General features: G+C 35.0%; 1 protein-coding gene across 1 annotated transcript in view; it reads left to right on the top strand.

Moving 5' to 3' along the window:
• LOC111044522 (Ig-like and fibronectin type-III domain-containing protein 2) overlaps nt 1-27,784 on the top strand; it is a 325,827-nt gene that overhangs the window by 252,228 nt on the left and 45,815 nt on the right. Inside the window, exon 7 of the mRNA XM_039423891.1 lies at nt 19,003-19,230. Coding sequence (XP_039279825.1) covers nt 19,003-19,230 — 228 coding nt within the window. The remainder of the gene's footprint in view (nt 1-19,002; nt 19,231-27,784) is intronic.

The following is a 27,784-nucleotide window of genomic DNA, read 5'->3' as shown; positions in this document are numbered from 1 at the left end:
TGGAAATTTTATTATAAGATGATGATGATGATTTTCTGTATGAAAATGTAGCTGGAACTTCAAACCTCATCTACGTCTGAGAAAATTTATTACCTGTGTAATTCTCCTCTAAAGAATTTTCACTTTCTGCAAGTAGAGTAATAATATGAAATTGTCCATTGAATGCTTATGGTTGAATTTACTATCAATATTCAAGATAGGCCAGATTCTCTTCTAAATAAGTGCAAGGCTTTATTGAACGAGCGTTGGCGAAGTTCTCACTTTTGACTTACTAGAGCCCAAAGTCGTTTTCTGTCTGTTTGAATGTTCAACAAGAATTTTAGAGAGAATTATTGATCAATTAGTTTCAAATTTTGAACACGATTTCTTCGAACCTTTTTACAGGTCAAGTTTGTTGGACAACAAAATTGACTCACTATTTCGTTCTTTTTCACGATATAAAAATAGCATTGGAAGTGCATAAGAAAAAAATTTGTTTCGATTTATCATTAGCTGAATTTATTATTTATTTGCATGTTATTTATTCAATTTTTCCATCCATCATTCATTTAAAGAAGCTGACGCTATTAATTGGCAGTTGTATTATTTGGATTCGAAATTAAGTTGGATCCATATAACGAATCCAAGATGGCGCATGAAAGTTTTGAAGTGACAGAAAGTTTTTTTTTATTGAATAGGGTCCCCATGGATCCTACTGTGATATCATACTTGTAAAAGATATATTCAGCTGTTTCCATAATAATTCTCACTAACTCTGAATTATTACAAGTTGCGAATCTCAGAGATCAATACAACAGTTCAGAGCAAGTTTTTCAACCGAGGGGGTCTCTAGTTATTTATTAATAAATATTTCAGGCTAACGTAATGATATACGGAAGGTAACGTATTATAATTCAAGCAAAATGAGTATTTTTACCCTTTTCAAAAAATAACTTCCAATATCATCTAGAAGCTACTGCTCTAAACTGTTCCCTGCTCCCGAATACTCCATGTTAGAATATTAGGAGGGTGAGTTTAATGAAATGGGTAGTTCAATGAAGAGTGAATGGACTTGAAACAATAAGGATTCGTTTCTCATCTTCATTTTTTCCTCTTAATATTGTGAGAAAATCTCAGACTCATTTTCGTGGAAGGCAATTTCAAGATAAGATTGTGGGCAGAGCAGAGCCAGACTGTGCAACTAGGTTGGTGCTGCAACTATTTCCGGGTCCGGTCGAGTAAATATTCATAGAGTCGTTACATTGTTAAAAGGGTCTCGGAGATGCTTGCTATTCGCAAGACGATGCTGCTGCTATTGTGCCGAGCGAGCAGAGTGCATGAGTCACGGCCGCCTATGAGAAAGCAAAGGACCCGTCGTCTCCTTTCTCTCACTCACTTCTTCGCATTTTCAATGCCACTCATTTTCTTCTACACTCATCTCAGCTTTATTACTCGCTCGCTCTTTCTCTCAACAAGAGATAACATCTCACTGGGACGCAACTCATTCTCCAGTTTCTTTAAACAGACTTTCTTGTCTTCCAACAAAAAGAGTATGTTAACAAAAATGATGCTACGCGGAAAAATATTTTTCATCTCCAGTTTATAATTTAGTCGGCTCGTTGTGAGTCCCTTAAGGTGAGCTGCACGAGTTTTTTTTTAGTAAGCATTATTTTTCTTCTTGCTGGAATACCTCTCCAAATCGTAGTCGGACGGATTCCACCTTCATTATTACGATAACACGATTTTAGTGCAGTTCTTATCTCATTTGATTCCTCACTTGTATTCATCAAAGTTTTTTCCTTGCAAAAAACATTCGATTTTCCAACTCAATATGAAGTTAATATTGCTACTCACTCAAATGTGACTTACTATAATTATTTCAAAGCGTCTTACTGAATATTTTCAAAGCTGGAAACTGTATTGATTAGTCTGAAATAATTTTTAATGATATATCCTTTTTCATTTTACGAAACAATACTTAACCAACTTTGTTGTGTATTAAAAATTTCCAAATTATACATTAAATTGAAGAAATTCTCATCGTAACACTATCTCACACAGGAAAAGTCAATGTTACGGTGCAGAATTGATAACTTTTTCCACCAATATGGTTTTGTTAAACCTGAGGTATTTTAGTGCAAAACCTAAAGAATGAATCAATTAAATGGCTCAATTTTAACAGAAAATCACATGTTGCCAAGTTGTGATATTTTAATAACTCGGGAACATCCATTCGATTCGATGGTTGATTGTCTTCGGTTCCAATTTATTTACTCATATTACCGTATATTTTTACAAAAAATCAAGAATTCGGAGAGAGCAACTAAGGATGTCTTCAACTATTATTCATCTTATTTTATTCTACACCTTTTTCCTACAGTACTTGATACATCTCATTTTATTATTCTGAGAATGATTCGCTCCACGTATGTGTGTGTTGGTTTTTATTCTATTCAAAAGTGACCCCAATAAACTGGGTGAACTGATTCTTGACATACTTGCACCCCATAGCTCATCCAGGTGCTCCAGATCAAGTGAACTCGAAGAAATAGGAAGTCTCCAGTTGAGGATGAGGAGCACGTGTCATGAACTTTCCTTGTTCATTGAAGCTGAAAACTGAGATCCATCATAGAATGTCGCTGCTAGGAATACTGTAATGAGGTTCTTATTTTGAAGCAAATAATATTCTTGTAGTTGTGTCGGTGTTCCTGAGTCAAGAAAGTACAAATCGTATTATTCATAATAGAGCAATTTTAGCGTACATAAAAGAGAATGCACAATTCTATGTTGTATATAAATAAAATTTATTAATGTGGGGAAGTGATAGCTCAATATCTTGGATGACTACATCAAGTCAGTATAATGTGTAATGTCCACACTGGAGTACATGAATATTAATACGAATTAATATTTTAAGATTTTTATTGATTGTTTGCCAATATGAATAAGTTCCAGAATTTACCAAAAACTCACAAGTAGGCTATGCAATGCTATATATATTTCAAGAAGTTTGGTAGAAAGGAAGTTTGTAGTTTTCACACTATACAAGACTAAAGTCTTTCAATAATAATTGTCAATCACAAGTGATTCAAATAAAATCATCTTTAATGTCCTATAAAAACGTTAAATAGAGGTCATATATAATAAAGTTAGAAATAGATGGAAAATTAGTAATGATTAGTGAAATTATTACTTTTACTTCAAAGTAATGAGAGAGATTAATTGAAAGATGCATTCATCAACTTAAACTTTAAACGATAAACTCAAACGAGGAGAATTGGAAGAGACCTTACAGTTTACCGTGTAAGTTTAGTGCAGGTGTTACAGGCACAATATAACAATGAACGAAACCACATTTGGTTCATGTTACCTAAGATTATTGTTGTATTAAATCTGTCGCTAGTGTAGGCCACGCAGTCTCCTAAACCAAGACTTAAACTATAAGATTAAATACAACAAAGTTGTTGCATGCATGCAACTCACTCACTTGAAGTTTGTCAGGGGACACACAAAGGCTGTGACAGCGGAGTTCAGAGAAAAGGTGGAGTCTTGGAAGCAGAATGTGTGATAAGGGAGAGAGAAAGTAGATTTTATTGTTAGTGAGTGAGAGGAATGGAGTTTGGAAGGATGAGAGGATGGATTCAAGAGAGTGAGTGAGAGGGAAGTCAAATGAAATGAACAAGTAAGCAAGGGTTGTAGTTGCAGACGCCGCCGCCAGTTCTTGTCTCTGCGGTCTCCAAGTTCTATTGCGTTCGCTAAAACACTAATTCTCTTCCGTACAACTTATTACTTGCAGACACTTAAGCCCGCGCTACCGCCACTGCGATTAATTTGATTACCAATTGCTGGCACTCTTCAATATTTAAGCTGCAATTAGTGCAGCAGTCTTTGCGGCGCTACCCGGGCGAAAAACGCGCCTAGCTGAACACCTCTCCTGCCTTGGGCACTCGTTTTATAAATCTCACTGTTGTTAAAGATGGCTGCTGAATCTGAGTTAACTGCTAGTCTGGAAACTTCCATTCTCTAATTGATTACATGAGCGTAATTTCGTAGTTGAAAATGTGTTGTATATTACAGTGAAGATTTGATGAGCGGCCTCGTTATTCATCAAAATGATTAATTTTATACTCCACTCTCTTTCAATAGCTATTCTAATTTAATTTGCGTTTTATATTCGTTCATACTTGGGAGAGAAACAGTTTCTAACTACGAATTTAATGAGAAATTCTCAGCTCATCCTAGGACTACCAACTTGAGGTGAAGATTCATTGCATTCCCAAACATTCAGAAGAAACCCTGTTTTATGCTTGCTATTTATCTTTAGTTTCATATTATATTTCTGTATCAATTAATCAATGAAACAATGACTTTCTAAATATGATGTTCAAGTAAATCATAAGCTGAGAAGGAGTTGAAGGTAAATTCTGAACCATTAGGTATTATTTCTGAAAGGACTCATTAAAGGTCCATGTGAACAATTCTCTTCTGATCGTTATCTCCAAATATAATCAATGGAAATATATCACATTCTGAGAGGATCAGTATATTCTCGCTCAACAACCTTCTTCAATTCAGTTTATTCATTCAAGTAGAAGTATGGAATCAGAATGGTGTAAATTTAATGAAAGTTCCTATCAAATACCCAAATACTAGGGGCTTGATTAGAATGGAAAGATCATGAAAAGGGACAGTATTTGTTCTTAATCCAGACATTAGATAACGATAAAGACTTTACAGTAATGGATTATTTCAATTTTCTACTGGGCTTATTGCTGTGATTTGGGAAACTTTATCTAAATTGTTTTTATACGAATTTGTTGTTGACTTGATAGTGCGATTATTTGGTAATATAATCTTCCTTGGTATTTGGGCAGAGTGTGAATCTTGATGCTAATACAAGTGATATCCAAAGGATTTTGTTGCAAATGAAGAAAGCTGGCTGGAATGCTTTCACGAATAAGGAGGAAATTTAATCCCAGACAAAGGGTTAAGGGTGTTATCGTTAGAGCTCGCTTATTTCGAGAGAGCAGATGTGCACAGGCTTTCACCTTCTTCTCCTTTTAAACAGCTTTTTATGTTGCCAACGTTTGCCGGCTCCTCTGCTTTTTGCACCCTCATCCAAGACATTGTTGCGCGATCGCACTTTTTCATTGAAGCTCTGTACACTCGCAAGTCTCTCACTTGAGCGGCGAAACAAGGTTACTGTCTTCGCATGCATTCCTAGCTCTTTGCTTCACTTGATTACACATTTCCTGCTACTGGAATATATGTATCAACTAAACTACACACTTTCGAAGTCGAGTATTGGAATATTGTGTAGAAACTTCCAACAATTCTTGTTATAAAATCACTGTTGTACTACAGTACTATATACAAAGACTTTACTGTATTTGTATATAGTAGAAATAATAGAATACAGTATCATAGTAGTAATGGTTTCAGTAACCTCATAATATTTGGACGAGTTAAGACAAAATTAAGAAATAGGAGATTTTTTTGGGCAACAGCCTGTTTTTTTATTTTCTGACTATTGTATTGTTTGCACTATCCAATAAATGAATAAATAAGTACTCTTTTTCAATTTCCCTGAACAAATTCAGACAAACTTTCATGACTTTAAGAAACGATCCTAAAAAGAAATATCCTAACTCCTTGAGGTTTGCTCCAACTCAAGTCGAGAGAAAATTTGTTACAAGAAACCATCAGACTCGTACCTGATTGATCGACACGACATGCTTTAACTGTAAGTATAAGGGGTTCAATGCAATCAATTCGCACCATTTTTGATCGGTAGAAACAGTCAAGAATCTTTAATTCAGCAATATCACTCGTTTTATGTACTATTACTGATCTAACCTTTCATACCTTTCATACCTCTAATATCACCCTTCCACTCCTCTTCACTCTACTAACTTTCCTCATGAAAATGATATCGCTAAGCTTCTGGAAGTGATCTAAATTTTCTCACAAAAACTATTTCGATAAACTATCAAAAGTGATCAGGGAATCTCATTGAACTTCATGGATGATTTACAATTTGTATGTGATCATTATACTTATTGTACTTATTCTAATTGTTTACAGTTGTCAACATTCCTTTTAACCTCTAATTTTTCTATTTTATTCCAATGTTCTGATTCAAAATCAAACCGTCTAACTTCCTCTCCAATCAATCATTCATCTGATACTCACTCAATCTAGAGCTTGATCTATGCACTACATCAAAGTTCCCATCATAGATCTAGTTGTCACAAATTCAGTCACCATTACATAAGCACTTTGTTTATATATGTTCCTCTTGATGATTGATTCCCGCAGCATTGCCCCTGATTTATCCATATTGCATCCTCGATCCCCACCGTATCAGTCAAATATTCATTTCCAATTTCCTCCTATCTCGTACTGCCTTTTGGAAAAGAGGATTTGGATAGAAGATTTATTAGCGATACATCGATTCTACTTATTCGTTTAATCTATTACCTCGCCACTCCTTCCTAATTCTTTCAACAAATTTAGTGGAATGGTAACTGGCATAACATTCAAAACTCTAAATACTGAAAGTCAATGAGATATTAGAGTTAGTTATCAATTTTTATGTTTTGTACTCTTCCTTCAGCTTTGTGTTAAATCAGAGCACGTGATATGAATACTTGTTCTTGTTTAATTAGAGTAGAATTGTACTAAGCCATGTACAATCTCCATAAATTCAGCCCCATAGCATTCCCAACATGCTATTTTTACACCCGGAAATGTTTCACAACCTCTAGGTTCTGATTAAATTACACAAAAGTCTTATTTTTAAGTTTTTAAAAATGTTATTGCTACTACTTGAATTAATTATAATAGTAAGATCATTCATTACACATTTCATTCCAATGCTGTGATTCACATTTGAACCGTATAATTTCCTTTACAATCAATCTATTTTATCAGTGAATTTGTCCATTATACTCCATATGAATATGAATGCAAGAGACTTGGCAGATTTTGTAATGATATGAAATCGATATAAGATTTCAAATCTGATTATCTTAGTGGAAAATTAGATCAGTCGAGGTACAGTAGCACGATGGAAAATAGATAAAAATAAAACTCACACAAAAAAACATTCTCGAATTATATTATTTTGCCACGAACTGGATCGCACAATTATTTGGAGAAAACTATAAATAGTAGTAAATGTACAAAATCATCATCCTTGACCTCATTCCCGCAGACAGTAGCAATCCGTAGTATTTAGGTAGAAATCATGTTTGTTGATGCAACTGATGACGTGTTCAGCCACGTCCCGAAACGTGAGTTGCTGCCACAGACGTGGTCCAAGGCGAAGGGTGCTGACTGCTGAGCGCCGAGCTACAAGATATGAGAGCGGTTGCCTCCTGTAATAAGGTGCTGACAACATCTTAACTGGTGGTAGTTTAGTTGGCAATGTTTACGGTTCGCTGTACGAATTCTAGAGCATTCCCATTGCTACTGCACAATGGTCTTGACGATTCTACCCCGTACAAAATGCTCAGTGGACTACTCTGTTGAAAAGCTTCAATAAAAGCAAGCGTTTCGTAGTCCCATGTTGTGTGAGAAGATGAAACTTGTTTTAACTCTTATCGGTATAATCCTATTCATGATTACAGGTCAGGTATACCTAGTTCGGTATAAATATTTATCTCAATGGTATAATGTCTAGAATGTTGTAAAGCAAATGATATAGGATGGTGCAAAATGGAATAATGATGAGACAATAGTTTTAATGTTATGATAAGACAATGAGAATCAACTTTGAAGACTAAGTTTCCAAAATATGGTAAATTTCTGACTATCGATCCATTCTATATGAAGAGAACATTTATTCTACATAAATAATGTTGTAAATGGCAAACTATCACAGTTTTATGTAAAGTTAAGATATGACAAAAAACTTTCCGAGAGGTACTGTTAGAGTTAATCGGAATTTATTATTCACTCTTATTTAGAAATTTCCTGTCAAAGAGGTTGTTTATTCGATTCAAATACATTTACGTCACAATAACAGAAATATTTTAGTAAAATGATAGATTACTAATAATATCAAATTAAAACAAATAATATCAAAACAAATTAATATCTGTGATTGATACTTGTGAACGGACAGTAATATTTTATTCATTGACGAATCTCAAAAAGCTTCTTGCGAGAACCTAACAGGTTGCTGAAATAAATAAAACATTATACAAGTTAAAATGCTTGATAAAATTGAGTTCCCGATTTGGCATCAGAATAGAGTTAGCTTACTTTTTAACTCATCAACCTATAGATTAAGCAGTTCTATTGTTTGATTTATTCCTACTTTTAAACTTACTCAAAATAGATTAGCCGAACTTGTAGCTGAGAGATGAAATCCTTAGTGAATGTGTTGATTGGCAAGAGGCCGACTGTTGTTCTTTGGCAGGCAACTAAATCCGCAGATGTGATGGAAGTGATCCTGTCGCGTCGAATGCATGTCCAGTACTAATGCACTAGATTGTCATTGGCAGTGCAGTGCAGTGCCCAATCAGTATTAGCCAACCAGAAGCGAGAGATCTGTGACGGTTGTGTTTATTTGTGCAGAGGGCCTTGTCACTTTGTGCAAGCACCCGCCAACACTTACAAGCTTATTGCTTCCAATAGCATACATAGTACACACACGCTAGAATGCCATTAACAAGCTACGTGCCATTTGGCTTGAATCATCCAAACCGACCGATGGTTGCCATTGCCATTCACATGCATCGCTTACAAAGCCACCCGGATTTACTGCAAGGTAGGAATGTGTTCGATTCTACAAGCCAGCCAAATGATTTGATTAGGTGTAAAATTACAGTTCTCTGTTCTGTGGAATCAACTCAGATGATCAGTTGGATTTTTGAAGAGGATAGTCACGTATGAAAATCCAGCTCTACCGGTTAATCTGCTCATATGGAGGGATGGAGAGAAATGTCATTGTGAAATGGGGTAGTAAAATTCGTACATGTTTCACGACATGGGAGGAGGTTTGAACTTGAGAGTGGAGACTATTAAATGAATCTACCAAATCATCAGAATCATACACTTGATAATAACAATACTGGAAGTTTATCGACCTATCATAGATTTAGGTAATTAAGGTTGTCCTAAATGTCTTTTTCATTGGATAAGCAACAAATGGTTGCATAGGTTAAATACTGAAATTTGTGTAACCTGAACCAGAGCACTATCAAGTGAATGAAATTCAATATCAGCTATGCTGTGATCAAATTACTGTAGATTAGAATTTCACTCTTACAATCCCTGAACAAAAGTAATTGTTCCCCAATAATTCAAAGAAAACTAGTTGATGAGGATGCTTATGTTGTAGCAATCTTTAATTCCCAGTAGCAATCTCTCATCCAAAAGATATTGTAGATTTTGATGACATCTGTTACTGTGGGATGAAAAAACTTGTTTGAAGGGGAATATCAAACTGCGAGCGAGAAGCAGACAATTTTTATGGACAAGGACTGAGTCTGCTGAGATTTATAGCAGAATGTCGCTGCCAGAGACAATAGCAACTGTATGATGAGGGGGAGACGTTCTTAAACATCAGTGAATGAAGAGACTAGAACAAAGGAGGAAGAACTTTGCTGATATTCAGTCTGTAATCTGAAATGTTGAGGATGATTGTGCCGGGAAAGGGAAGTACGATCAGAAGTGGTTATCAGGGGAGAGAAGAGGGAGATGCGTATCAATTTATTCGTTCTTTTCCAAATGGGGGACCAGCTACGTTCCTCGGCTGGGAATGCTTATTACCAGATGAAGCAGAAAAATGCCTGAATGGAGAAGAAATTGTGGTGAGTTGATGATGATGCATAGCACTTAGGCCATACAATCTCATGGAGAACCTATGATTGCAACGGATGAACCAAAAAGCTTGATTATTGCAGTCTTGATTTCTTTCAACCATTGATTCGTCGATTATTAAAATGACAAATCATCGTAATTTTATTTGTTAATCATTGTTTGCTACTTCACGCTACAGTATGATATAAATCGATACTGTAGGCTAGATGATTTGATTTAGCTTGATTGCCAACTTATAATTTGTCCTGATTCTTCCCAAACTTCTGGATATGATAGGTAGAGATCAACAATCGATATCATCAGCTTGAGAATATAATTTCCACAACTTACTACACACAATGAGAAATTTAATCTGAATGAAAAAATCTGGTATAGTTTTTCATAAGATTCTAGATGGGACATGATCAGATATTACAGGATGAAACCCCCCGACAAATAATATATCAAATGACAAATGAAATATCCTAATTCATGATGGAACTGAGAAAGTCATTATCATATCTTTTAAAGTCAACTATCATTGGTTTCTCTGCATCATGAGAATACAAAGTAGCGCAGTAACTCTTGGAATAAAAATTACAGCGTTTTCGACCGGTTTCAATTCTGAATATTTCTAGATGTGCTTGATGGCGACAGAAAATTAAAAAATGTTATCCTAGTGATTGAGTTTCCTCTCATGAGGCTGGCGATATGTAACTGATCGTTTTTTGTTGCTAATTGAAGAATTCATCCTATTGGAAGGAAATTATTGGGACGGATATCGATGGAAAAATAACAAAGTTAGCTGTAATCACGTGCCACAGTCATAAAGCCGAGAGTACGACTGCGGTATTACGCAGAACATTTAAATAAAAGGAAAAGTGAACTGAATTAGCTGTAATACTCGTGGTGGTGGGTGGGAGGGGCGGTCTCTGATAGACTTGCAAAAGTGTTACGATCCGTTGCATGCAGATCTGCGTCAGAGGATACGATGATTCTATTGGAGCGGCACCAATAGTAAGCAGAGTTTCATGCTTCAGTGTTCTTGAATGGAGTGGTGGTGTGGTAGAGTGGCCTGTGCTCGCTTTACTGGATCAGACTGTCGTTTGGTGGTTCATTAGGGACTTTTGAGACGTTCGTTTGGTGTAATTCTCATACCCACTGTGCAAATTGGATTTTTCCTATACGTATCGCCATTCTTGGATTGGACAGGTCCTTTTGGAGAGAACACTTTGCTCTGCTCACCGATATGTTTCAAAACACTCTCAAACGCTATGGAAGTGATACTGCACTATGATTGAATTTATTTCTAATCAAACGTGACAAACATTTTTGTGTTCCACTTGGGAAAATTCAATAGTGGAAATTTTATATCATGGAAAAATTCAATTTGCGTTGAAGCAAAAGCGTTCTCTCAAACAAATATGTTTTTTTTCCTGATGATCATACAAACAATCTGCCGATGATAAAAAATTTCATCATAGATATGAGAATAACACTCCAAGAAATTCTCAAAAAATATGAAACCAATATTGCGAAACTAAAAAATACTATCTCCATTTTATTATACTATAGAAGATACTGAAACCTGTCCTTTTAGAAGTTACAAACTATATTATGAATAGTCGATGATGGATAGTTCAAAGGAAAACTGTGGATTTAGATGAAATATCATGTCCTTACTTCTAATCCAAATCTCTGACTCAAGTAGCATTCCTATGACTCGGAAACACGCTCATTATTTAATTATAATTAAAAGAACTCCATTTTATAATAATTCATAAATCTACAATATTAGGGAAAAGTGGAGCTGTATTAATGATTTAATACAAAGTTACCTGCTTTATTGATCAACCATAACAATAATAATTGATTCATATTGAGTTCAAGAAGTCTCCAAAACATTATCTGTCTTTCTCTTAACCGTATTTTACTGAATTGCAACAGCTACATCAATATATTATTATTATTCACAGTAGAAGATAACGGTAAAATAATATTTAGGACTACAAGAGGCAAGTGACGACTGACGAGTCAAAATTACAAACAGATACTTACAAAACGAGAATGCTCATGTTCGGTGCAGAATCGAAAGGATAAATTATTGCGGATTATATTATTTTATGAGCTCTGTTTCGAAGACATCAAATTACTTTGTTTCGCGATGCTCAACTGAGTTGAGATGTAAATTACCAAATGATGGAAATTCGTGTGCTCTCATTGAAAATAAGTATAGTTTATAGTTCAGAGTTCGACAGTTAAGTATAAAAAATGGGAGTAATAGAATTCAATTACTCAGATCTGAAATCAATCTTTATTGCTCAATAGAATGAGAATTCAAAAATCATTATCAACCTCACTAATTTGTATCAAAGCATTTTTCTCTTTCTAAAGATCTCCTCAGGAATCTTTGAGTGAAGCTTTCCCTGAAGCTATTTACGTTTTTTTTTTATTATCAGAGTCATCTGTGAACAAGAAAAACGCTTCACAACAATTTGTTGAAGAATCGAAGCAACTTTTCTCACATTTCGATGGAAAAAGCTGAATGAGAGCTGAAAGGAAGAGTTATTGAACTTTTTGCTGCTCCACAGCATTTTTCTACAACCACGATTTTCGCTGCATTCACCGGTGTTTGCTCATCTTTTTCTTTGACATACCCTCATTTTTATCTTTGCCAGTTCTTTTGTCTTAGTCATCGTTTCGTTTCACTCTGAGCAATCTTTGTCACACTTTCAGCACGGGGTTACTCACTTTCAGGTTAGTAGTTGTTCGAGTAACAGTCGCTTTTCCGCCAGTGCATTATTCTTTCATAATTTCAGCTTCCCCAGTGCCGTTCAGCTGATAAAAAAGTCCTCGTTATGCGACGCCTCTTCCTATTCTTTGTTGCTTCATTATTTCGCCCAGGGAAAGAGTCCTCTCAACCCATCTTCCCCCACCACTCACATTCCAACCTGGCAATCCTTCCTCCTAGATGAGAAAGAATGTCATGGACCTTGCACAAAGCATGCTTTATTCTTTAATTATTTTCACTGGGAAAAAGCGAATTTCAGGAATTCGTTCTAAGTGACAACGTTTTCTCAAAAAATAACATTTTTTAATGAAATATAAGGCCTTTGAATCAGAAAGCAGTCACGCGTTTAATGCAGAGACTTCCAGTTTTTTCGAATCCGAGTTCCACTTCTTGTGAATAATGCACCAACTAGTACAATATGTTAGCGTTAGGCTTTTTGAAATACACCTTTTATCTCCTGTAACACGTGCTTATTGGTGATCCAGCTCTTATGAAAAGCTCTTGCAACTGAACAGTTAGCAAGTAGACTGACTTCATCATATACGTGCTTCATTAAAGCCATTTAGGTGGAATCTTATCAAGTCATGAATCATGAATCTGTGATTTGAAAAAAGTCTTCTATAAAATCACAGTTTAAAGAAACTAATCATCTTTTCGAATCTAGCCTACTCTAAAGAGAAAAATCCCCTCATACTCATTACTGAATGATTTAGACTTATTCTGAATTGAACAGCAATATCGATTTCGGTAGGAGTCTCTAGTGTTGATACGGATATATCTCAGCTTCTCTGAGCTTTCTTTTCAATTCTGACTTTCAATTTAAATGTTTCGTATTTTTCCACGTACCGTAATTATTGTTGAACTCGTAATTTCCATTCAAGTCCCACTAAAATTTATCCGTTCCAACACTAGGAACTTCTACCGGAATCGATATTGCTGTTCAACTCAGAATAAGTCTAAATCATTCAATAATAATGATGAGGGGATTTTCCTCTTTAGAGTAGGCTAGCTTCGAAAAGCTGAATGTATGAATGTGTTTTATAATGCTCACTCCTTCAAGACTCATTTCAGTAATTTTAGCATCAAAATGCTCCAACGAAGTAGAATTTCCATTATTGTAATTATCTCATTGAAGAGTATGCGTTCCCAGAATTTGTGATGAATATAAATGTTTCAGTCAAAAACAGAGGCATTCCTTTTGAAATTTTCATTATTCATTAGTGAAGCAAGCAGCCACATGCAGCAGTTAAATGGTCGAGATGGAGTGAATCAACGATCCTAGCAGAGTTGGGGCGAGGTTTAAATCTGGCTAAAAAAGCAAATAGAATTTATTTCCAGGAGATTGAATCCCTCTGTGCTGATAAACGCAGACTGCTCAAAGAGATAATATGTCTGCGAATATTTATGAGATATTACTTCTTATCCGGAATAAAGTTTAATTGAAATTTGAAGAGGTTTGAGCCATCTTTGCAAGATTATATCGAGGCAGTTGAATGCTGGCCAACGGTGTGCTGCTCCTCGCTTTCGTAGGGGGGTGGGGGATTGCTATATAGATAGAATTATGTAGGGGAGCCTCATTTCTATAAGGGGAATCGCTCGTCGATGATTCACTGCTTCAAATTCAATTTCGTGCACTTACTCACAGCCTTCTTCACTCAATTTTGCACTTGATCACGATGCAAATCAGTCCAGCCAATTGATCCAGAAGCTCAAGTACTCTTTCTCCTAGTGCATTCTCATAATAAATATTTTTTACAATGATGACTTCTCCTTTAATAATAATTATCATCCAATAACTTATATAAAAGAGAAAGAATTATGTCACCCAGATTCAGGAATTTGAAAAAACTTTATGACAAATTTCTACTTCAATTTTTCTTCAAGTATTGTAAGAGAGGTCTATGAATTAACATAGAGATTAAGATACTAATAGGACAATAATTCACCATTTGAAAAAAAAATCAAACAAGCATCATCACCTGTTACAGTCTCAGAAAAAATCATGTCAGTCAGAGGAGATACTCAAACTGTGTTATTACTCAATAAATAATTTATGGAGAAATAGAAAAATATTAAATAGTGATTGGAGCAGTGCTTCCAGAGTAGCCTAGAGCCTCTAGAACTTCAATGGAATGTTGGTTGCCAGCTTTCATGATTTGTAAACTTGATGGTGGAATCTGTATCGAGCTCTGCCTCGTTCCTAGAAAATAGACCAGACTGCCGATATTGAGCCACCACTAATCTGATAGAAGTGTTTCAATTTGGTAGCAAAGTTTGCCGCTTATCTTAAACTGATTACGAGTTGAATAGGAATCGACCGACTAATCGATGGCAGTAGCCGGTGCGGATGCCTCATCGCGATTTGATGCAGTTGCCTAATGCAGACCTGGTTAGAATAGGAATGGCTCTCATCCTTCAGCGTGCGAACAAAGTTCGTCTGCGACAAATCCTTTGAATGTTCTGCTTTATCTTGGTTATCCTTATGAAAGTGTGTAACGGGCCGTGAGCGTCATTAATGCCAGTCACTTTAGCCGGCTGATCCTTGGCAGCACCTGCCGATTCACACAGACATGTGGCTGACAGACCTGGATAAATAGTGACCTGCTCAACTGCCAACTGCTCAATGCTGATTCAGCGCCCGTCTTCATTCATTCATCCGTTCGCCATCGGGATGGGAGAGGGTTGAGAGGGGGGGGGGGTCAACCGCACTCGCAAAATGAGCACACACCATTGGGTTACTTTGAAAATCAATTTTGCCTCATTAACCAGCCATCATGGTGGTTTGCTGGTGGTGACAAGCGTTTGTGTCAGTTCACCAGCCTTTGAGTTACCGTACAACTTTTATTTCACTGGCAACATGGGAGTAATTATTTTTGACAATCAATCTCAAACCATAGTTGTCTGAACTTGATGCAGTTATTAGACAATGATGACCTTACTAAGCGAATCATCTACATTACAATGTATTAAAAATCGGCTTAATTCTTCTCATGTGTGGAATTCTCATGCATGCATCTTTATTTATTCATTTATTCTTTTTTACGATGAAGCTCAGAAAAAAAACTAAGAATACCTTGTACTATTTCTCTACCAAATTTAGGTAACATTAAAAGTCCGAAATAAGGTTATGGCTTCTAGATTTTTATAAAATTTACAGTCCAAAAGTATTTACACAAACCATATTTAAAATTCAGATGCTTCAAATACCAGAATAATAATAATTTATAACACTCAGTTATTTTTAAAATAGAGAATATTCACTTATTAAAGAAATTTTTAAACACGAACCGAAAAACAAACCTACTACCTACTTACTACCTAATGAATCAATGAATCAATGAAGTAATTCTTCATTCCGATAGCTTGCCAATAGCACCTTCCTGTTATCTAAATGAGAGGCTCACTACACGGTCAAATATTTAATCAAATACATTCAACAATTTTAATGTCATCAAACAATAATGCTCGGTTTTATTAAGCACGGTCAGACATTCGGACATGGTCAAGTCGGGTATGTTTTGCAATTGTGCATTGGAATTATCAATAGTAAATATCGCCATGGAAATCAATATTGTACTCTCGAAAACAGTACCGAATTCGACCATATTCGAATGTTCTGAATCCAGCCTTGTAAAACCGGGCTCAAGTGTGATTGATAGTGTGATATCTGATAGATAGTAATTTATATAGGTACTTATTTTTGATAGTGTGATATGGTTTCGAAGTGTTGATGGAGATCTTCCAACTTTCGACAAATATTGAAATTGTACTATTGAGGTAATTATTTCCAATGGACACATCAGGTATTTTTAACTTTTTTTTGAAACACTTCGAAAAAATCTTCTGTGACAACTGTCAATTCACTGTTTCAAGCTGCATTTACAACAAAGTTATTAACAAAATGTTAATAACTTAATCATTATAGATTCTATTAGATTGAACGGAGCTTGGCAAATACATAATTATGTTCATCATGTGTATGATAAGCTATGTTCAATCTATAAGGATTAAGTTATTAACATTTTGTTAATAACTTTGGTGTAAACGCAGCTTAACACTCAAAACTCTAATGCAAAAGGAAAAACTAATTTCACCAAACCCATCCAAACCAAACCTTACTTACCGCCGCCTCAAGAAATAGTGGATGCGCTGATTGCGCTCCTCACAATCGTCATTTATCTTTTCTTAAACTGAAACTCAACCAATTAGCCAGGGAAGTCGGCCTTTTTCACACCAAAACCAAATGTAGGTATGGTAACTTCTATTCGATCACTAGTAGGCCTATTTCACTTTTTGGCCAAATTGCACTGTTCCCCACAAATTTTACACGTTGTAACACTTTTAAAAATATTGTGTTATAACATATATTCTTTTCCTTCATAAAGAGCAACCATAATTACATAAAGAATTATCATAATTACATACAGCATGGTCAAACTGAATGTATAATTTAAATTTCCCTTCCTTTTTATGATTTTGATTTAGGCAACCACATGATTGTCCAATCGGTTTAGTAATTATATGAGAAAAAACATTTTGGAAAACATAAGCATAACCTTGAAGCAGGAACCCACTATGCCGTCACTGTCAGGCACCGTCCAGCACCGACCGTCACCGTCAGTCGCCGCCTTCACCGTCATTTTTCCGGCGATAACCCACTTGCCCATCTGGTTAGCTCCGTCAGAAACCGGAGCTAACCAGAAGAAATGCATCAGTCGCGATGGGGAGTTCATCAGACGAGGAATTGCTAGTAATAGCCGCAGCATGTGCTGAAGAAGAAGAGATACAGAAGCGGAGGAAGCATAGGTACTGGGTGCACGAAATCTTCAGAAGAAGAAACGAATATGGTGAATTTTATCATTTGTTTGACGACTTGAAAAACGACGATGCCAAGTTCTTTTTATATTTCCGCATGACTCCAAACAAGTTCTACGAATTGCTCGAGTTCTGAAATTCCCAGTGAAAAACAGTAACTTCCGTGAGGTCCTGAGGAGCGGCTGGCCTTGACACTGAAGTAAGTAAATTTATAAATGTCATGCTACTTTTTCATTTGATTTTTTTAGCGATTCCATTTACGTTTGTCGTGATAACTATTATCACTAGTATTATTCAGGAAGGGATACTCCCTAATAGCCTCTATCAACATTTCGTCCGTACTCATCGCTCACAGAACAAAGGCGCACTACAACAAAACACTGGCGATGTGACTACACTGATAGTTGAATGTCGACTGGAAGAATGATAAAAAACGGACCGGCTATCCGGCAAGAATGCCCCAAACAGCAATGGTGGCCGACGGTGACTGACGGACACGGTCGTGGCCGGTGACGGACGGGTATAGTGGGTTGCCGTTCGTTTAAAACAATGCGAAGCAATGTTGCCGGTACGCAACGGTGACGGTCGGTGCCGGACGGCGCCTGACGGTGACGGCATAGTGGGTTCCCTGCTTGATGAGTGAAGAACGTTAATTTTAGAAATAATATTAATATATTTGAAATGCAGAGAAAAAATTGTTGTTCCAAGTTGAATAAAATATCATTACATAGGTAATCAAATCCATAAGTTTTATAAGGAATAGAGTAAGTATATCTTACAGTAAGTATATCTTTAAGTATATCTTAAATACCTGATGTGTCCGTTTGAAATAATTACCGAGGATTCTACATGGAATATAATTAACGTATATTGCATTGAAATTCATTAATTGCCCTGATTGATCAACTGATTCAAGAACCCTCGAAATTAATCAATCAATTGAATAGAATCAGCTTTATAATATAACCACAATAAATGCATGTTTGGTTTATTTGGTTTTGTTCATACCTTTGCTTTTGTCGAATCGAATCAATTTGGCTAAAGTGTACGTCCAGTGCCAAAATACCTGTCATCAAATTTTTGGTTGGGATCGATTTTTAATATATTATTTTGAGCACAAAATCACAAAAATTAAACGGCTGTCACTATTGTTTTTAAAATAAACTAAGTTCAAAGTAGCACAATAATTTTACATGCATTTAACCTATAAGTATCTGCCATAAGTAGCTAAGGTTAGGGAAAGCTTTAGGTTAGAAAAGTTTTGGTTAGGAAAGCTTAGGTTAGGAAAAGCTTCGGGTTAGGGAAACTTAGATTAGGAATATCATAATTTGATGATTTCGATAATCAAAATGGCTGCTACTCATAGGTTAAATGCATGTAAAATTTTGCTATTTTGAACTTAGTTTATTTTAAAAACAATAGTGACCGCCGTTTAATTTTTGTGCTCAAAATAACATACTAAATCGATCCCAACCAAAAATTTGATTACAGGTATGTTGGCACTAGACGTACACTTACACCATCAATTTTATTATCTTATGAGATAACCTAAATCGATTTTAACAAGCTTTTAATGTTCATTTATTTGATTGTTTGTGTGCTTGCAGGCCCGTTGGCAGCCGGTGAGGACGGGACGTCAGGGCGTGACAGCTGGCCCCACCCAGTGCACGTGTACGAGGAGGACAACGCGCTGATCACGTGTGTGGTGCGTGACGTCGGCAACAACACGGTCATCTGGAAGCGTGAGGACGCCGACACGCGTCGCTGGCGAATTCTCACTGCCGGCCACGATCGCGTCACGCCCGACAAACGCATTCAGATACTGCATGACGACGGTAGGCTCAATCACAACTACCACTTCATAAATATCTATTTGTCTATTTTCTGATCACTAAATTTTCTAGCATTATCGAATGATAATTATTATATTTCATTATCTTAATAATTTCGAATTTTCAAGAATCAAGACTCAAAAAATCATGTTTTTGGACTCAGGGGGACTTGAAACGTATAGAAAACTTGAAATCAGGGTACCTTAATTTTTTTGGAAAGCAATACTTTCCTTACCTATGGTAATAGGGCAAGGAAAGTAAAAATAGGCTAATCAAGAACCATTAATTTAGTTCAATAATTCAAATCTCTTACTCGTATGTATGACCTATTATTCTGATGTATTTGCCTATGGTGTCATTCGTTAGTCTGACCACAATTTCATTCTAGCATAGACTGAGTAAACAAATTGAAACTGATATAAAGATAAAACGTTTATGTGCTATAAAACTGTGCTACATGAATAAACTGAGTTCAAATCATCTGTCATTCTAATCTTCAATAAGACTTTATTGATGGAAATAAATGAGAGATAGCATTATTTGTCCAAACGGTAATGATTATGAAATAATAATAAAACAAAGTTAAATGCTGTAAGCCAACCAACTACTGCTTCTGCTACTGCAAATATTGACAACTGGGTGAACAGCTAGAGAGAAGTTCGAAAATAATCTGCTGGGCTGGCAAATAATTGTTGTATGGTAGCTCTCTTTGAATTCCCTTCTAGCTGTTCACCCAATTGTCAATATTTGCAGTAGCACAAATCTTCCAGGTGGTTAACAGCATTGAAATTGGAATTTCATGTAATAGTTATGTTTCATAATTTGCATGCTTCATTCAAAACACAAATATTTTGATCCTATTTACAAATTATTCTGAAAATTTTCCAATTTCACTCATGCATCCCAATCTTCATCTGTTTACGGTTTCTAAATTTCTCATGATCACTCTACAATTCATTCACTATGAATTCCCATTCATATTATTGATTCGGCTTTACTCTAGATACGAATACGTTCGACTTTTGTATGGTAAGATCTGACATTCAAACATGATGAACCACTGTGATATTGTCTAGCTATTCAGACATGTTATAATCCTTTTTACCATATTCAGTGTCACTCTGTTCAGGTACAGTTACACTGGAACATAATGGAATAAACTGTGTGTAAACTGTGAATGAATGAGATACTTTCGGATATTCGAGTGCCTCATTTGAATACTTTGTTATGATTTACAAACTCAGATCGCTCAATTTAACTGTGCAAGTATCGTACGATTTGATCAAATATGAATTTCTTGCTAAATCCATTTCAGTTTTTTTTCTGGAAGATGCCCACATAAGATTTTTTGCTTGTGCTTGAGTAGTGGAAAGTGAGTGGGTTGAATTAATGAGATGATCAAAAGCTCATGACACCGGCGGGATTCAAATCCACGACCAGGAGGTACGAGCAGACTGAAGTATGTTGATGCTCCTGACTACCAGGCCAACTGTGCTGAATAATTCATTCCTTCACACCATTCAAAACTGTCATTCTAGTTATCAATTTTTTCTTATTCTAGTGCAAATAACCTATTAATAAATTAATCAACATTGTTGAAATCAGATATGAATTCATTGCCTTTACAAATTATTCTCTTCCCTTCTATTCTGAGGTAACTAACAGATTCAAGTGGTCTAATTTTCTCTGAGAAGGTTCAGTACAGATTTAATATTGTACTGTATCAAATACTGTACTGTATTGAATCCTGTATTATACTAACACTTTGCTGTCATTAAATCAGTACTATCTATATAATTGGGACAACATCATCGAATTCAACTATGTAGTACCTATATCATCTAGTTTCGTATTATATGATTTTTCATTTTGTTTCTCTTCCGAAAACTAATATCGGGGACCGAGCCTCGCTCTGGAGTACAAAAGCATAAAAAATTTATTACGAAAGAAGAAATTATAATAATATTTCATAGTTCATACAGAAATGGTCTATTTAATCACAGTGAATTGAGATTAATTCCCAGAGGAATGCAAAAATTTCCCTTACAAAGGCCCAGTTGCACAAATTTTAAAGCTGATTAATTTCACGTGAACTAAATCAGAGAAGACCATTTCAAAAAGATGGTTCTACAGGAATTAATCAGGATTAAAAATAACCCGGCTTTCTTGCAACCGGCACTAAGTACCTGATTGGATGATTACAAAAGCTCAACAGCTGAGTCATAATTTTGACACACAGTCCCACACACCATCATGAACTCGCTCACTCACTTCCATCATCAACAGACGACGAAATAATTATTATCAGCTGTTTTTCCAAGGATGAATAATAATTATCATTTAATGTCCTTCAGCGAGTTTTCCAAGGAATGAGACCTAGTGTAATCGAATTTTTATATTATAAACCTACTATGTTTTGAATTTCGTGAGAATCGTTAGAGCCGGTTTCGGGATCTGGTGAAATACAAACATATAAACATCTAAACATATAAACAGAAATTCCTCGTTTAATGGTATAGGATTATGAGGCTGGAACCACTTTAAACGCTCTTGAACTTTCCATGAATCACCACTATTGAAATATCAAGATAAACAAACAATATGGAAACAAAGCAATCACTATATATCTCTATATGGTGCAAATTCAATCACATTATTCGAACCTGAATTGTTACAAACTGAACTGTTACACTTATATCGGAAACTAAAAATGGAATACATCAAGTTTTATCGAATAGAGAGAACCGTCTTTGTTTTGAAGGATGGGCGTGACTGTGGGTAGGCAAGGCACTTTCAGGTGGCGAGGCCCGGCTACATCGAAAATGCATTCTGCGGTAGCGAGTTCTGATGTATCCCTGTTTCTTCTTTATCACGCAATATTTTCTATTCCACCGTCGTCACCCCTATTTACACTATATTACATCGTATAAAAGTTACGTTATATCCTCTCCGAAATTCAGTTTTGGATATTTATTTTATTCCGGGCTGAGAAATAAGGATGATGCTGAGATTCTTTTTTAACGATTGTTATAATATTGGAAATCAAAAAAACCTTATTATTCGGCTAGATCTATCTATCTATTTTGTATTGACAATGACAACCACTCAACTATTACATCAAAAAATATTTATCTTTTTAATTTCAATTTTTATGGCCATTAAAAAAATATTACAATACAAAATTGTGAATGAATTCTTCAAAATCACGTACTTGACGATTTTTATTCTCTGTGTTACAATCTGAAAGAGTGGTTATCTAAAGATAAGTAATATTCATTTTTTAAATCCCAGTACCTATACAATATAATTATCAAAATTATTTGTGATCATTCTCTGTTCATTTATTGAATGTTAACTGATTTAGTTGAAATGTTAAACTATCACTATTCATTCAAGTCATTGAGAAATAATGGCACTGAGAAATACCACAATTCTATGATCAAATTAATATTTATGCAGCTTTTTCTCCCCATTGAACATGGGAGTAAATCAATAGGCTTGAAAGTCACTCACAGCTTGCGGGAATTAAGGTAGAATTTTCAGGGAGTGAATGATGTTTGGTGTGATAATTGGCTTCCTCTACATTCTAGGATACAAAGAGCTCGTCTCTTGATGTTCGAGAACTGAAACACTTGTAATTAATTTTTCACATGAAAGGAAAATAATGATCACTGGAGCAAAATGATTACCTGGCGCTCTTGTAGAGGTGAATCCCACGTTTTCCTGGTTTCTTTTGTTTGTTTTGTTGTGTCAAAGGTTCGTGGAACAGTTTGGACAGGTGTTAAGTTCATTCAAACACGGGATATTGGATACTATAAATTCTGAATCAGAAACTCCTTTCCCTCTAAATTCCCGTGTTTGTAGCAAGCATCCGTATCACACTGTAAGCTTAGTGTTTTCCCGGATTCTAAAAATTTCTAAACTTTCTTCATCCATTTATGAAGTCATGAAAATTCAGAATCGAGTTTTGAGCGAATATTTGTATTGAAATCTGAGGATGATAAAGATTTCACTATGGATCTTACCTAAATCAGCCAGAAAAAAATGAAAAAAATAATTGAAATAAAATTATAAATATATAATTAAATAATTAAAATAATATTAAAAATAGAAAGTTTTAAACAAAACTTTCGTCAGTTAATGTGAACTTTATCTCAGTAACTAAGCAGTTCAAGAAATATTTGTGAGACTTATTTATTTATTTATTTATATTGATGAGTAGTTGGATTTTGGATACAACTCTATAATGGTTTTCGATAGTTTTGGGACATCGTTTCCTGAGTAGTGATTAGTTTTCAAATATTCAAATGACTGATTTAAAAAAGCCAATTTTTTGTGTTCTTGGAGGTAGTTTATAGATTAAAAAGTGCACTACGCTGAATCGTGCTAAGCGTGTTGCCTATCTTGTTCCCGAATGTCTGATGCCAGTTACACATCGATTTTTGGACGTTCCATTTTTGCCGTCCTTATGAATTCTACAAGGTCAAACAAAACTTCACACACAATTGAATTTTGTAATATTAAAGAGCGATCTAATATGATAGCAGATTCTTTAAGGAGTATACTGTCTTGAACAAAGTAATTGTTCTGCAAATTTCTATCAATTCTAATATTGAACCTTAGCTTAAATAAAAAGATTGTGTAAATGAATAAATAAATGTTTATTTTCCAGAAAAAACTAAAACTACTACATCAATTACAGAAAATATTAGATATTTTACAATCACATACAATAGTTAGTTACAATGAAAATTTCTTATAATGTGTCCTCTAAATGTTTAGTGTTTTCTGTGTGGAAATTGACCTACTCCACAAGGGTTATATTATTTATCCAATTATTTGGTGTGATATTGATGTGGGATATCAACAATTATGTTTCAATACTTACTAAATAGAGATAACAGACTTTACTTGATATGAGGAAGAACATTACTAATTTGAATGTCTCTTAAATACCCTATCTGTCGATAGTTTTCAGTAACCAAGATAGTGTTTGCGATCAATAATTGAGAACCGTTTGCCATTGAGCGACGCTCAAAATGCAGCAGCACACGGTTACTCCTCAGTTGGCAATTGACCGGCCTCTCATGCACTCGATTGAGGAGCTAGTGCAAATACTCGTGTGGAGTGAGTGGGGCAGAGGGGTTACGAGCCCTTGAGGACAAGTCGTTTGACCGCCAAATGGAGGTGCATGGCACGCTTAGCTGCATGCCGCTGCTATCTCTTGCAAATGGAATTGCTTCTTTGTTTATGTGCACTCGCGCACACGCACATGCGCTGCAGCCCTCAAGCCACCATCCTATCAAACCAGATAATAGACCAGCCTTCTGCTACCATTCACATGTTGTAGCAGTAGCAGGCCCATGCCTACACAATATTTGAGCAAACTATGTAAAGACTATTCCCTTTCAAGTATTTTTACTCCCTCACCTCGATCTTTCTTTTATCCCTTTGCTGCTTCATCTTCAAATATATATTCTTCAACTTCCCCTTCTTCTTCTCTTTCTTTTTTCTCTTTCTCCTTCTCTCATCTATCAATGGTATAAACTACAGCGTTGCCAAAATTATTGTTTACGTTTCGTCTACTCTCTTCAACGTCATGAACATATCATCCCTGCGCACATTGCCAGTTCAACATTGAAGCTTCCCGATCAAAGACGTTTTCGAATAGTCAAGTTTGTTAGAGATATCTTGAAATACGGAAATCCGAACTATTTCAAAGATGATTTCAAATTTGTGTCTGAAGGTAGGAGGATAGATGCTTCACATACTAGAACCGGAGAAAGTACTTTAAGGATACCCAACCATCGAACCACTATTTTCACAAAATCCTTTTTAGTCAGTGCCTATCGTGCATAGAATGCACTTCCTGTTTCTATCACGTCCATCGAGAGCCGAGCGAGCTTCATTCTGACTTTGAAAAAACATCTTTTAGAACAAATGACTGAAACTGTCCAGCCCTAGAACGATCACATGACAACCATCCCTCACCCATCCAACCAATACAAACCTATAAACCTGTTATAGAATTAATTATATATTATATATAGATATAATTATATATATATATATATATATATATATGTTATATGTTATATATTATATAAACTCATGTTATTTTAATTATTCACTGCATACTGCTGTATATTACTATATATTACAATTGATTACCCTGATCTACTTTCAGCCTACTCCATTTTATCAATCAATGATTTGATCTTATCTACCTATATAATTATTTTACTTTATTAATTTTCTGTTTTTCTTTCTCTTGAATATTAATATCAATTAAAACTTTTACAATATTTCCATTTATAAATAAATCCCTAGTTGAATTGATGAAATTAACGTTTTGGTAGAGTTATTGGGAAGGATATTTTGAATATTCTTTCCGAAGAATGGACATTGATATTGAAGAATGAACAATTTACAATGCATATGCTCACTCAATCTTCCACTACAATATAGAAGTATGGGGAGCAGCCTTTGACACCCATTTCAATAAACTTTTTACTATTCAAAAGCATATCATCAGGGCTGCGCTAGGAAGACCAAGACGCTATCCTAGCAGACTAATATTTGATGAGATAAACTTACCAACGCTTCGCCAAACGTACATAACAAACTTAATTATATTCATAAATAAAAATACACATCTATTTACTCAACGCAATGTCACTTACAATTTAAGACCAGCAAGTGTAAGTGCTTACAGTATAAATTTCACTGCATTGACAACCAGCAATCATCAATTCAAGTTCCAGAGCGATAAGCTAATAAATAGAATACCAGACGATTTCATTAGGGATAAAATTACAAGTAATAAATTAAATAAAATAAGATCCTGGGTAAAAGAGAATTACTTTTTTAAAATCGAAAACTAAATTACTATAATTATAACTTGTTTTTAACACGCTCAATTTAAACTTGGTTTTTTTTTTGATTACCTGAAAGAAGAATTTTTTTTTTTTTTTATTGTTATTATTATTATTATTATAATTTCTATATTAGCCTACCTATTTCTATTATTGGGCTTGTTGATTTTTGATTCAAGAATTGATTTTTGTTTTTATTTATACATATTTTTGGTTTTTGGTTTACTATCTTTTAGTTTGTAGCCTATTTTAGAATATTATCACGGCAAATGTACAAATAATTTAAAGAATATTTTCGAACTCGTGGCTGGAGCTCAAGGCTTCTTTTTCCAGCCACACCAATGTATATTAGTTGATAAGTGTTATTTTGTGAATTTGTAGTGAATTGGTAAATAAATAAATTTGATTTGATTTTGATATGTCCAAAGCTCCGCCAATTTATGTAGATGCATAACAATATTATCTTTAGTTATTACAAATTACTTTTTTCGTATCATATACAGTTCAATAATTATTTTCTTAGTCTATATTATGTAAATTCATCTATAATTTTGCTGTATTGTAAGTTATTCTATAGCTTACATCCTCCTTTTCATCCTTCAAGCCCTTCTTCACATTCCATTTATTTCCCTTATTTTGTCTACTCTTCTCCGTTCTTGTTCCTCTTCCCTTACGCAATAATATTCTTTCTTTCCCATGTAGCTTTTGATATATATGATTCATAATTATAACTATAAAATAATACTATATCAATCTGAATTTTTACTACGTAATTGTTCATTCATTGAATGCTCTTCGTTCCACTTAAAACCCACATCGATGTCCTGTATACTCGAATACAGTATATCTATCATTTATAAGTTTATTTCAACTGAAACTCAAACTACTATTGTACAACACAACAGTTATGATACCTGGTTGTGGAAAATTGTTAATACTGGAAGCGGGATGCACTGGTAGCGTATCGCTTAGCCAAGATTCATGCGCCTGTCACTACTCTTGAAGAGCCGGCTAATCCAAATTTATATCATCTATGAGTTTAAAAATAGACTTCCGTTGGTTCGGAAGTTCGGAACCAATCTAAAGCTGTAGGTCCACTCATCTCTTGTCATCATCACCTTCTTCATTATCCACGCACAAGGCTGGAGCTCATGTTAGCAATCGAAATCAGTAAAAAAGAGTATGTTACATTCGAAATGGAAAGAATAAAATCGCTCTGAGGACAAGTTCTTTAAATCGTTGCAATTTCAAATGATGGATTGTTTAATATAGAGTTTTGAATATCATATTTCAACTTTTGCTGATGAATCTGATGATATAACTCTTCCACAATAAAACTTAACAGAAAAGTATCATATTATTGCTATTTAATTGAAAATAAAGTATCAGGATTATATTCCTATATGGATATGCATTGGTAATATGATGCAAAGAGATGACTACAAGCGTGCTTGTTTGAGAAGAGGATAAATTCATTGTTTCCCTGGGACGCCTCAAAAATGCAAAACCTCTCCCGCTATCAATTTGATGAAAATTGATCCCAAACACATTTCCCGATAATTTGACAACAATCGATGCATCATTTTCAAGCCACCCTTGATAGATATCAATTTTTCAAATTACTCAATACATGAGTCTTCTCCTGTTCATCGTATAGAGTGTAAACTGTTTTTTTGAGCTCA

Source organism: Nilaparvata lugens, chromosome 1 (assembly GCF_014356525.2).
Source record: "Nilaparvata lugens isolate BPH chromosome 1, ASM1435652v1, whole genome shotgun sequence".
Taxonomy (NCBI): Eukaryota; Metazoa; Arthropoda; class Insecta; order Hemiptera; family Delphacidae; genus Nilaparvata; species Nilaparvata lugens.
The sequence above is the reverse complement of the archived record's forward strand: the minus strand, read 5'-3'. Positions and strand labels throughout refer to the sequence as shown.